Below are 14,305 nucleotides of genomic sequence, written 5' to 3' on the forward strand. Positions count from 1 at the left end.
GATATTACAGGATGTCATGCCTCCCCCAAAATTAGAGTCTAGACAACCTAGACAATTTATATTAGAAAATGATGGTAGCATTAGAATAAGAATGAATAGAAGTCAATCTATGAGGATTGAAGAACCTATTAGTAGTAGAGCTAGTACAAGCTCTAGAAGATCTATAGATTCTACCATTAATATTAATTTAGCAGGAGTTGATTTTACTCCTAATATTCCCCAACCTATCTATGAGACTGAAGGTAGAAATGATTCTCCTCCTATGTCTCCTACTGCCTCACAAATCCTTAGTATTATAGAATTAGAAGAAGATTTTGAAATAGATAAAGCTTGGATTAGAGAAGATTTTGAAGCAGATTATAATAAAGAAAAAAGAGATTGGTACTTTGATACTTTTGAGAAAATACAAACTGATTATTATCTTAACAAATTTTATGATTATATTAAAAATAAAAGAATTAATGTTTATTTCTTCGCTTGGTTTGAAGAATATTGTATAGAACAAAAAATAATTAATCCTTTCGTACAAACAAATTATTTAAATGTTACAACAAAAACTGCTAAAAAATGGACAACATTAACCAATAAAACTGTTGAATCTGTTCATCCTCCATTAGAAGCTATTAAAATAGAAAGTCATAATGTATCCTTAGAAGCTTATCCTTTTAAATCACCAGATAATGCGGATATAGGAAAAGTTCAGTCTCAGCTGAATTATTCAAATACCATACTAAGCACCATAGCAGATCATATAATTTTTCATTAGATTTAGCCATTTAGGTTTAATTTACTAAGTCCCATGCCCAACATACATAACCTTAAATCCCTATCACCTCTTTTGATTCTCATCTTCACAAACATGAATCAGCCGCCCTATCTCTGTTCTCAATTTTTTTTTCATTTCGTCTTCTTTCTCCCAGCATGCATTTTGCGTCTCCTGATTTGTCTCCTGTATTTTCTCTCTTTATCCATGCTTCCCTTTATTTTTATTTTTTCGTTTATTGCATTCCTGTTCTTGTTTCCTTTTCTGTTGATGCACTAAATCATTTTTAATGTTTCCCAGTTACAGAAACTCTGAACCGTGGCAAACAGGTCAACTGCCGGTTTGAGCGGTTTTTGGCTGGTTCAGTGGTTTTCTGGCCGTTTTTTATTCAGAGCAGTTATTAGGCTTCATTGGACCAGTGCTGGGTCCGGTTCCCAGTTGAACTGGACAGTCTGATTTTAATTACCTTGATCCTAGGGCATGTTTGATGAATTTTCCGATTCCTCCTTTGTTCCTTAAAGACATGATTGCTTGCATTTCTGAATGTTGAATTTCTGCTTATATGTGTTTGCCTGTTCGGCTCATTTCCTCTTCCTTTCCATGCAAAAGAATCTATACTTCTACTTGCACATATAGCATTTATTCAAATATAGATCTGTGTTTCATGGATTTGATGCATCGACTCTAGTAATTAATTCAACATTTCAAAACTGATGTATCAAAATGATTTTATTCATTAAAGAGGCAGAGAGAGAATTTCGGCCACGAAAGTTTTCATCACTGTCACTAATATCTTTTGGACGTTCAGGTCATCGATATGCTGCTTTTCAAGGGGTTGGAAGAGCTGAAGAATGTTGTGAACCACTCAAAGCAGAGGCACCATATCGTCGGTCAGTACGTAATCGGTCGTCGTGGACTTGAGCAACGGGAATTGGCTTCAAAAGAGCAGGGCATCTCTAATTTTCTGAAGGATTTCTACAACAGCAATTACTCTTGAAGTGTGATCATGGGTTGTGTTTTCTGTTTCCTCAAATAAAGAATTTTCTTAAATGTTATGTATGTCAATACAGGATGAAGTTAATACTGTTAATTTCAGATGAAACTGTTACTTTCATTATTCCTGGCTTAATTTGAGAAAGTGGTTTTCTGCTTATTCTTGTGGACATGTGTGCATACTGCTGAAAAAAAAAACTGCGCATTTTGAATAAAGGCATAATATTAAGTCTTTTCGATATGCAGGTACTTAGTTGTTTATTGTGGATCTTTCATTTGCATTTCCCTATAGACAGTTTTGCTTTTGTCTTAGTCCAGTTAGATGACCAATGTGACCTTGATTTAGCAAAGGAAGGTAGGATTTTATTTGTATTCCAAACCACCTCTAACTTCCTCAACTACCTGCCACACACAACTGCAAAGCCCCTTGTAATTATAGTTGTCACTTATCAAAATTATGAGAGATCTTCATTACTTTTGCTCTTACAAGAAATCTTGCATCTTATCAAAAAACCACCTTGTAGCCTTCCATTGCAGCTACATAATTTAGGGGTTTTTGTGGTTCATAAACTGAATTGAATCGTACCACATTAATAGTTTGGTTCAACTCTTATAAACCACTTTAGTAAAAATTAGTTAATTTCTCAAACTAGATATTTTCAAAACCTAATTTTGAATTGGTTTAATTCATTTGAACTTAGTACAAATTAATTTTTCTGTTTCAACTAGATTATCTTTGAACTAGTTTTCAAATCGGTTTTTCATGGATTTTTGTTTAGACGGGCTTGCAGTGTAAAAAAAAAATAGTTGTATACCAATTTTTCATCGACTTTTTTTAACATAGCCATAGATTGTCATGTTATTTTTATTTACCACATAATAACCTAATAATTTTGATTGTGATATTAGTTACAGAGGCACAACATTTAAATAAACGAGGGAAAAAAAGAGCTTGATAAATATAAATGAATAGAATAACACGAAAAGGAAGGCATACTAGCATGATCGGAAACTGTAGAATTTCCACAGTTTTGATGATCCTGTTGAATTGCTCTTCACCACCTTTTTCGGATTCCACTTGCAGTATGTCCCTTCCACTGCCGCAGAAACAATCTCCTTGCCATCTTCGACAATGGTGCCGATTCAGTGAAGATCTTCTTCACCGGCAAATGGTTTCCAAATTTGATAACGTAATTATCAGTTTTTTTTACCAAATTCGCTAATGTAATCATTGGTTAAAGAGTTCAAACCAGTATTCATAATTAAGTTTGCTTAATTGAACTGTTTAAATTTTGTGATTAAGTTCTTGAACTATTTAATATAATTTGGTCTTTTATGATTAAGTATAGTTCAGTTATGATTCAGCTAACAATATATTTTGCACACCCTAACAAAATCTGCCATGTGATGCTGCTCACCACGAAGTCTGGCATTCTATAGAAAATAGAAAAGGAGTTTGTCTTTTACTACTAGAACTACTTATTTGTGGTGCTTTATTTACTTTTGAAAAAGATTGAATGATTCATAGTATTTAACATAGTTTTAAAAGTTATAATTTGTCTTGATAAACAAGAGACTATTCAAAATAACATGTAATCTCTCGTTGATTGTGATGAATGTTTTTTTAAAAAAATATCTGAACTTTTTTGTGGAACGGCTATAAAAATTAGGATTATATTAAAAACTCAATTAGGAAGAGAACAAACAAATACAAACAAAGTCAGCTGAAAAGTCACAAAAGCTTATAAAATATATAAAAAAAAAAAAAAAAAAAAATTTAAAAAAAAGCCAAAAAACAACCACCCTGAACCATGGAAACCAAGGCACCGTAATGGATTGTGCCACCAAAGAGAAAAGCCATACACAAAACCTTTATATTTAGCTTTAATCCACCATCATGGATGGATTTTAATTTGAGCAACAATTCCATCTAAAGAAAATTCCTTTGTTACCAAAGAGTCGATTATAGCGAGCTTTCTAAATTGACTAAATAGAAGCTAACCAAATAATATTATAGACCAAATACATTAATTATACAATAAACCTAGAAAAGTGATTTTTGCTTAAAAGGAGTATGTTTAAACATCAAAGCTCTCTCACGTGTAATCCACAAAATTGTTGAATATGAAAATTTGTGTCAGGCGAGAGCAGAAGAGACACCTAACCAATTCAATAGCTCAGTCCACACTTGTGAGACATTGCACTCGGAAAAAAAAAAGATGATTTAAAGATTTTTCAACACCACATTTATTGACACAAGAAAGTTTTGAGATAAAAAAACTCTACGGCGCAACAAGTTGTTCTTCATCAAAATACGTTTAAATAAAAGTCTCTAAGCAACAAGATATAATCCTCCGGTCTTTTTTATAAAGAATATTTTGAGAGAAAAAAAATTGGTCCTTTATATAAGAAATTTTGACCAATTTTCAAATGTTTTAAATGTTTAATTTCACTTATGCCCTTATTTATTATGAGAGAGAATATTAAAAATAAGTAAGTTAGTTAAATGAAGGGTAATTAAATAAGGGTATACATGAAATACATTTAAATTTATAAGAACATTAAAATGCAAATAACTATGTAAAATGTGTTTTCTTAGTCCATGTAATTTTTTCAAAGTGTTCCTTATAAAAAGGAACAAAGGAAGTACTTTAAATGGCACCATTTTATTCCAAACAAAATCCAAGACCCTCAACCATTCACCCAAGGGTTAGCAAGGAGTAGCTTCTTTAACTAGGAAATTTTCTTTTACCGCTCTACCTACTTCTCGCGCCCTACGCGTTTTCATTTTTAGCCATTCTGCTACTTAAATAATGAACGTTATAAAAATAAAATTTAGTAGGATATTTTCGAGGAATATCCACTACCTAAGTACCGGATAGGGGTATTTTGATAAATTCGTAAAGCACGTGAGAAAAATGGGTAGTGTAGCAAAAGAAATTCTCACTGAATAGACATCATCATGACAACACCTCCAAGCCTACTTGTTATCTTAAGTCTTAACAAACATTCTTTCATTTCATAGACTAAATTATCACTCATAAATTTAAACGACTAAATTAACCACCTCTTACAATTTCAATTATCAAAATAAGCTGCTTATTTATCAACAAAAAATGCTCACCCAAACACAGAAATTATTCCTAGTCAAACACACCAAGAAGAGGATTTTTCTATTTTCTCTCACTCCTCCTACTTCAAAGTATATCAACTTTAGTCAAATTTGACTATTTGAGGAACAAAATATAAAAATGAACAAGTTTTGTGAACCAAAAGTTCTATGAATTCTGCATAAGACAACACATTTTTTTATGAAAACAGTTCAACAAATTCATATCCATTGGAAAACTTTGGCAACTGAAACAGTTAAATAGCATATATCCCAACCAAACTACCTTTGTGTGAAAAAACCAAATACCTTCCACGACAATTACAATGGACAATATTATTAGTAACAAAGATAACATAAATGCATGTTTCCAATTCCATTCCTAGACTATGTGAACTCTAGGAAACACTAGTATCGGTATTTCAACAACTACGAGTACAACACCAAGAACACTTGTTAAGAAGAAGCAAAACTTATAATGACCAAAGTATTAATGGTGATTGATATGTGATAATTAAATTTGACAGACTATTCACTACACTCATTAATCTCTTGGACGGGCTAGCCAGAGGGAGCTGAGAGCTCGCAGCCGCGAAAAGTAATCATGTATGGCAAGGAGTGCACGAGCTGATTGACGTGTTGTCAATATCCGGTGCATTTGTTGTAGTGTCTGCTGGCGCAGATTGTCAGCCTTGTAATAATAAACACAGAAATGGAATACATGGTAAGATATTTTATATAGGGCTATTTTATAGTAAATAATGTGACGTGAAATTATTTGGATACAAGTTAGAGAAAGAAAAATTTACCTGTCGAATGAAACCCTCGAGTGTCCCAAGCTTACCCATGGCCATAGCCATTTGACCCATGTAATTTGCCACATTCCCTGATGAACCAGATGAGGAAGGTGCGCCAGTGGACAACGTCTCTGCAAGGGACTGTTGTAATGCTTCCATACCCTGAGACAATGCATCTTCTGCTTGTTGGGAGGATTGTTGCAAGTTGGTAATACCCATCAACTGCTGCTCTGTGAGAGGTTCCAATTGACTTACCAGAAGCTGTAATCAAATTTGTCGCACAAAGTCAAGGTAAAGAAAGAAAATAAACTCTAAAATGACTCTAGATCTAGGCATCGAAAATCATGTGACATTTATTTAAGAAAAACAAGCATATGAATCAACTGTAAGAAACTAAGAACCATCAACAAAATATAAGCCCTATTTCAAATTACTAGATATATTTATTATTATTTTTTAAATATACCCCTTATTAATACTGCTAATTTGTTGTGGGAGATGAAAAATCAGAATTGGACAGATATATACACAATCGAATATTAGTAATATTCATATACTAAATATATTCATTAATTACACTACCAATTTCTCTTAATATATGTGAAAAAGTGCCCGAGGGACTAACAAAAGAGATGGAGGTAGTAATCTTTATTATTTTGTTTTTAACACTTAAGTCTTTATATATTTCTTGAAAATAAATCAATAACTTGGGTTTCAATTGATATCAAGGAACAAGAAAATTAGCCGAGTATTAGTAGAAGAAAGGACTTAACCATGTTAAAAAACATGGACGACTAAAGCTTTAACGGGGTGACAAGGTTGAAAACGTAGTTATATATATGAAAGTGAGAATAGTTATGCATGTTCATTCAATTTGAAAGATAAACAGAAATATTTTTTACCAACCAGCAATTGAGGCAGCAACTAAAAATAACGATGTAACAAGCCAGCCTAGCATTTTTATATAATTACTTCTGTTTCAAAAACTGTGCATCTAACTTGTAATGAACCGAAAAACCTATTGGAGAATTTCACTCTTTAGCCTTCACGTTAGCAAGACATAGCACTGCTTAGGGAAACCGATATTTTAATCAATGAGATTCATAAAGAAAAGGGTCAGCATAAGCTCACCTTGAGAAGTTCAGACGACCGGAAACCACCGAGCCATAGAAAACACCTCTCAGCAGGCGTTTTCCACATGCCAGACAACAAATGGAAAACATCAGCCTTAGCTGCAACACCTTTCAGCCTAAAAATATCATCATAATGTGCCAATATACCATCAACAATCATGCGAAGTTCGGTATCACTTGCATGAGAATTTACAGCTGCTCTCAATTCATTAATTTGTCGATTCTGCTCTTCCAGCCACCTTGCATATTCTGCATCAAATTGCATTGCCCCTGTAAAACAATTAAATGATTGTTATTAACAAAACATAACTCAAAGTGTATTGATATAACCTGTTACATCATCAAAGAAATAAATATATACTATGAAGTTATTATAGACATATTTCTAAGTTCAAACTATAGAATAAATAACATAGTTTAGAAATAAGATACCATTTCCACTCATTGAATGAGTTTGTTCACCCGAACTTGATATGAATACTCCCTACAGGAAGAAACAAAAGGTTCTGGTTTAAAATAGAGCATGACTCCCAAGGAAACGTGTCATACAAAAACCAAGAGGGGTGGGGAGAGAGAGAGAGAGAGCGGGGGGGGGGGGGGGGGGGGGGGGGGGGGGGGGGGGGGGGGGGAATCGGCACAATCTAAGTGCAAGGAATAACAGAGTTTAACCTGCTGTCGGGCTCGCTGAAGCTCTTGCTCTAGTTGGGTCAGCTTCAAACGACTACTTTCCAACTGTTGGACATAGGCCTATGTAAATGAGCACATTGTGTCAGGTATTGCATTTCAATGGTCAATTGAGGAATGTTACAACAATCACATTTCTTACAACTATCATAGAGGCCAAAGCAGTATGCATACATGTGTGTTTGGCTGAGTCGTGGCGAAATTGATTTAAATGAATTATGAATTGATTTTGTAAAAATTATTTTGGTCAAATGTGAGTTGTATGTAAAGTGATTTATGTTTGAATATATTTACATAACACTAAGTTGAATAATAAAAAAAATCAAAGGCTAAAAAACATGTTTGGAGGCAAAAGCTAGAAATCTCAGCTTCAAGTCAGAACTCATTCTGGAGGCAAAAACAATTATACTCGAGAACACTCAAACATGTAAAATCAACATTATGTATATAGAATCACTTTTGTCTCCAATCATGCACTAAACATTACAAGGAAGACACTTGATTCCACAATATAGCAATCAACTTAACTATGATAGAAAACACACATAATATGATTCTTCAGCAGCCAAATACAGAAAAAAAAAAAATAATTAATCAATTTCCAACTCTTTTTGCTGTAAAACACTAAGTGACAGCCTAAGCATCCCACTTCCGTTAAAATTATCGGCTTGTGAATTTAACTGACAGAAGACTGATATAAGTGCAGCTTTCTATCAAACAACAATAATGACAATTATAAGCAAGGAAAACCCTACTGGTTTTTCTACAAATTTATTTTCTAATCAAATCCTTGTCGTTGAATTATTATCACATGATAACAATATTTATATGGGGAAACAAGAAAATATACAAACTTCAAAGAACAAATGATAGCTGAAAATATTTAAGTAAAGACAATCCCTACTTTCTTTCTCAACCGGCTTTTTCTTGCCGCCTCACGATTCTGAGCGAGCCTGCGGAGAGTCTACAATAACATTAAAAAAACCCATTATATAACAGATACTAATTGAAAATTTAGATAGGCCTTTTAGATATTATCCATGCAATAAATTTGTTAAATATTTATTAACCTTCTGATCTGATTTATCCTTTGATCTATCACTGGAGTCAGAACCCACAGGAGCAAGAGATTGATTTCTATCAAACTGTAAATATAGCATGCACAAAATGTTAGATTATCAACTATGGAAAAGTGATGTCAGCACAGCATTCAATAATTTAGAGATTATTTTTTACAGATTTTTAAGAAAAGTTTAAGTTATTTTGTGTTTGTTTACCATAATGAAAATCACTTTTATTAGATTTTTAAGAAAAATAGTTCAAGTTATTTGCCGACAATGCTTCTTCTCTGATTTAAGCAGACCCTAAAAAACCTTCTGCTCATAGATTACATTTGAAAACCGTTTAAATCAAACAAATCATGAAGTTTGATTCATATTGAAAAATTCAACTTCAACAGGTTTCCCAATATGCAAATGTAGGATAGGGACTTAAGATGTTATCATTTGAACAAAAAGGGAAAAAGCATAAAGGTTTAAAATACGTTACCCGCTGATTCTTGTCATCGGTGTCGCCATCTGTTGAAATATCAGTCCTAGGACTGGCATCAGCCATGGCAAACTCTTCCTGGTTTTCTGTACGAACACTTAATATGTTACCACTGCCTGGATTTGATGATTGAAGATTTGTTAATTGCAACCTATGCGGCTCTGTTTGGTTCGTCAATGGGCTTTTATCAAGTGATGTTGGCAAAGTACTGGTGTGAACAGGGCCAGGTGAAATATTTTGGCCACTTACTTTAATTGAGTTAAAAACCGAGTTTGAATCTATAAAATCAGAAAAATTCATCAGCAAAGATGGAAATAAAAAGTACATGTTTGTCAACAAGAATTGATATAAAGATAGACAACGATATCTATATGCAAGTGTGCATTTCAGTGTTGTTGAATAGTGGCTATAGCGTTGCAAAATTTGAAGGAATCGCTATTGTTTCGCGATAGGCTATTTAATACAAAAGATTATGAAAACAGCGACTCTAGTATGTTGCGTACAAGAATTAGAACAAACCACTATTTTCTGTGATTTGTGACTGATAGCAATGGTACATTTGTGAATGTGTGTATCTGTGTGTTTTCTTAACATTATCTTTGCCGAGTGGTGAATAAGTAAGTATCATACAGCAACTATTGTATAGTTCTATTTTTTTTAAGAAATGATACTTAAACATAGTTTAGATAAGTAAAAAAGGAAAAAGGTTTTATGAGATTACTAGTGCACCAAGACACGGGATAATACAAGTTACAACATACTGATTACTGCGGTATTTGCTTTTTTACATGTAAACTATGCAATATCGGGTTACAATAAGACTTACTTCCACTCAGAGCAACAGCATCCACTAAACGATATGTTTGACCAAATGCTCCAAAGTCAGAAACATGAAAAGAATCAACTGTGTTTCCCTCTGTATAGCTGAAATCCATATTTTGTCAGAATTAGGCTAACACAAATTACATGTTTCTATTGCTAAAACAAAATAAAAAGATTCCATTAAAAGAAGTAACTCGAGAGCAGTTCTACTCGTATTGGAAGGGAAATAAAAGTGAGCTAACAGATCCTTCGTACTCCATGTACTTTGTTAAAACATCTTCAAAGCTTGTGAAAATATTTTCTCAAATCTTGATCATATCAATTTAAAAATAAAGAAAATGAAAAAAATAAATAATGCAAAACGAAAAGACCTAATATTTTTCTATTGAATATCTTTTGACGTGACAAGGAACCTCGCAATGTTTCTCTTTATCCCAAATCAAGAAACAAATGTTTCTCCTTAACCACAAGAAAACACATCTTTTGACGTGACAATGAACCTCGCAATATTTTTCTAAGTACCCAGTAAACACGATACACCATGAACCATGCCAAATTTTGAACAACAAATCTAATAATTCACATTAGTAAGAGAACTTTTTCCAGTCATACAACTGGCTGCCTAAGCATTACTCGTTTTGGTTACTCTCCAAGACTTAAGCTCAATTATGTCATATATTTTGATCCATCTACTCCTCAAAATAAAACATTTTCTTTGTATGTTTGATTTATGCCGAGGACTGAACTCGAAACAACTAGGGAGCGATACTTGTCACATGACCAGCATGGACATGTGACGCGGCAGATTTTCCTTGTATGTGAAATAGCTTTTCGGAAGATACTTATTTCAACCATATTAGATACTTATTTCAACCATATTAATTGCATGTTACATACTATACTATGACAATTTTTCTTAAGAAGATTGTATACAAAATTCTCAACATGTTAAGGTTTAACCTAGAATGCAAAATCGAAGTGTCAGACCGCACAAAGTGCATGTTTGGATTGGCGATGAGTTTGGTAAAATCACGATGGCCAATTCAAACATAAACTTGCCATACTGTAAACAGTACTTTAGTTCATCAAGGTGTAAAGTGCTTATGTTAGTTAAACCTATCATAGCAATCCAGAACCTAAGATAAAATTGTAAACTACAACTTAAGTTCAGAATCCTTCAGTATCCATTCTTCATCTAAAACAGAAAAAATCCGAGCAACAATATAAACCAAAATATCACGCATTCATTTCACGATATCATTCCAAATGCATCACCAAAAGATTCAAGGCTCGTCTTAATAAAAAAAGACAAGGAAAAAACATTCGATAAATATATACTGCCGAAACCAAGTCAAGTTAAGATTCATTCAGAACAAAAATTGAGCAAAATATCACAATCTATATTCAAATCCTAAACTAAGATAAAATATACCGTGCATCGTCGGAATTGAAGCTCGGCATGCCTATTTCGGCTCCCTTCTCATCTTCAACACCAATCCGAATTCTACTTCCCATGCAACATTCACACCATTAAATTCCCCAGCTTCTCAATCTCAACAAAATGTAAAACACTAAAATCCCTAAACCAAAACAAACAACAAAATTGCAACTTCAATTAAGCTAGAACAACCAACAAACCCATAAATCTCAACTAAGCAAAACATAGTGTGAAACAAAATCATAACCATAACATAGTATAAAACAAATCATAACCAAAACATAAATTTCAACCTGGTAAAGCAAGAAATGAATTCCAATCACAAGACAGAAAAAACAAAATCAGAAAAACATGAGCAAAAGCAAAACCCCTTTAGCTGCAAACAGAAAAATCAATCAAAAAGGCGCAAACTTTGGCAAAATTTGATGTGTACCCACAAAACCCAACACACGCAAAACGAGAACACACTCTACCAAGGAAGTGCTTAAAAGTCAAAGTAGCACACTTTGACAAGAAAAAGACTAATTTGACACCAACTCAATTAGACCCAGATGCAAAAATAATTAAAAAAAAATAAGAAAAAAATAAAAAACAAATCCAACATAAAAAAGATCAACAATTCAAAATCACCTTTGTGTTGTCTTAAGTTGAACTAAAATTCAACATTGAATATCATGGTTTTTTATTTACTCTTCATGCACTATAATAAATTATGAATAAATAAGTTATTATTAAAGATAAAAATGAACCAAACCCACCTTGAAATTTTGATGACGATGAGTGATGATGGTATTTGTTCAACTTTTTGTTATTTTGTATTAATAAATTTATGAATTATTAAAGTAAAGGAACGAGGAAAAAGATGGAAAGAGGAGAGAGAAAGAGAGAGAGAGAGAGAGAGAGGCTTGGATGATTCCAATCTCTAGATGTCTTCTTGTGTTCAAAACTTCCACTCTCCGAGAACTAATGATTTTTTAATTACGTTTTTATTTTTTATTTTTAATTTATCTATTACAACGTATTTTAAATTAATTTTATATGAAGAATTTTTCTTGTGATTGATTTTTCTTACAATTTTATTGACGTTGATATTTTATCATCATCAGATCGTATGTTATATCATAACCAATCCATTTTAGAAAGAGTTTTTTCTTCCTAATAAAATTCATTTTTTCATTAAAAAACAAAACAAAAAGCCACACCATATAAATATAATTTGTAAAGATATTCTGTCAAAAAAATAAAGGGTTATGCTAAACAGTGTCTCTGAGACACTAGTTAAGCATACTAAAAAAAGAAACAAATGAAAAAGTTAATGATGAGAGAGAATAACTTTTTACATATTAAAGCATTGAATGCACAATTTACGAAATGAAATTTCCATATTTATATTCTTAACTAGTACCCCGGGGGCACTATTTAGCATTTTCCAAAAATAAATGTGAAGATATTTGACCCTCTCCAGACGTGAGATGGATGCATGGGTATTTGGTCTTTTTTCCAAGATACTTGTCCGATAAGAATGAGAATCGGGAATCAGACAAATTGTCGTTGTAATTTATCAATATTAGTCAACAGATGAACTTGGTGCAATCGATATGTATATTTGTGCCACTTGTTATTAGCATTGGGTATAGACTAGATCTGATAACCAAAATTACATAATCAAATTAAAACCAATTCATTAACTAGCTTTGTTGGTGGCTTTCGCTGTCTTCTTGATTGCACTGTGCATAGGTGACCATGCTGGTCATCTGAGAAGGATAGGAGACCGATGAGTCTCACTACGAACCACAACACTGTTTTCTATAGAAGGTGTCGTATTTTCTTGTGGATGTCAGATGAGTTGTTTCCCTTCCTTAATGAGGTCGTTGGGACCTAATTTTTTCTTCATTCTTAAAGCTTTTCGGAGTCGGGTTTGAGTTTTTTGAGATTTTTTTGTTGTTACTTCTAGGTGTACTTATTTCAAACTCGGTTAAATTAAATTCCAAAATCATTGTTGATTTTATGTTAACTTTCTCTATCATTGAATTCTCGGCTCAGTCTTGGTGATTGCTTCTGTTTTTATGCTTTTCAATGATGCCAAGAAGCATAAATAACAAGCTTCTAGGTCGTCCTCGGCCGTTGCTAATTTCTCTTCGTCTGTGTGGTATATTTCGTTTTAAGATGTACCTTCGAAGAGGCAGCTCCCAGCTCTGCAATATAGGTTTTCCCATAATGCAGTTATACAAGGATTTAATCCACGACTATGGATTGTGGTGCCACGGTTTTTATATGCGTTCATTTCCATATGGTGACCAAAAGCTCGACGTAGCCCCAAGGCTTAGTTGTTACGGCGTTAAAGCCTTGTAGGTCGCAGTAGTTAGGAATGATGTTCTTTTTCGTTAACTACAAGGCGTCGAAAGCTTCGTACATAATGTCGCAAGAATCCCATTGGTCTATTAGGATGTACATTGTGATTAGATATAACGACCCTTATCAGTAGTAGAACGTGTTGGTTATGAATTCCATTGACCAGATCCTTATCTTGAAATGAGAGAGTTGGACGATTCTTTCTTTTTTGGGTTTTCAACTCAGCGTTTGGTGGTGAAATCATGTCTTTCAGTTTTCTGTTGATAGAGTTGCAAGAAGCTTGTTATGTTATCTGGAATCCTTCTAACACAACGACTACTATGGGCATAATGTTTTATGCTTCTGGTGCCCTGCTTTCTTAACCATGATGGATAATGTTTCTTCGCGGGTTTTGTCAGTTTTGCTAGGTACGAGAAGTGTTGGGGGAGGGGGGATTTATCCCTTATCGGGAATCCTCCTCACACAACGGCTGTTATGGGTGTCATGTTTTATGCTTTTGGTGTCCTACTCTTCTCAACCATGATAGATAATGTCTCTTCGCAGTTTTCTCGATTTGGCCGAGTACGAAAAGTGTTGGGAGGGATTTGTTCCTGGAAATTGTCACTAAAGACCATAGAAAGTGAAAAGTCAAGTTTTGTATCATATGAAGACCCACATTTTCACGTG

General features: G+C 33.4%; 1 protein-coding gene across 3 annotated transcripts; it reads right to left on the reverse strand.

Annotated features, from left to right (window-relative positions):
* Positions 1–5,077: 5,077 nt before the first annotated feature.
* LOC123894594 (transcription factor TGA2.2) lies at positions 5,078–12,267 on the reverse strand. Of its 3 annotated transcripts, none has more exons than XM_045944626.1 (11): positions 12,046–12,267; positions 11,282–11,429; positions 9,854–9,951; positions 9,028–9,305; positions 8,550–8,624; positions 8,384–8,443; positions 7,465–7,542; positions 7,228–7,279; positions 6,794–7,065; positions 5,675–5,923; positions 5,078–5,556 (listed from the first exon to the last, which is right to left on the reverse strand). In XM_045944626.1, the coding sequence occupies exons 2-11, from the start codon at positions 11,362–11,364 to the stop codon at positions 5,410–5,412; spliced, it is 1,392 nt and encodes a 463-aa protein (XP_045800582.1). In that variant the 5' UTR covers positions 11,365–11,429; positions 12,046–12,267; the 3' UTR covers positions 5,078–5,409. The 3 variants fall into 3 exon arrangements, with proteins under 3 accessions (XP_045800582.1, XP_045800581.1, XP_045800584.1); XM_045944625.1 differs by having other exon boundaries at positions 11,918–12,206; XM_045944628.1 differs by lacking the exon at positions 12,046–12,267 and adding an exon at positions 11,581–11,926.
* Between the last annotated feature and the right edge of the window lie 2,038 nt (positions 12,268–14,305).

The sequence above is a fragment of the Trifolium pratense genome, linkage group LG7 (assembly GCF_020283565.1).
Source record: "Trifolium pratense cultivar HEN17-A07 linkage group LG7, ARS_RC_1.1, whole genome shotgun sequence".
Lineage (NCBI taxonomy): Eukaryota > Viridiplantae > Streptophyta > Magnoliopsida > Fabales > Fabaceae > Trifolium > Trifolium pratense.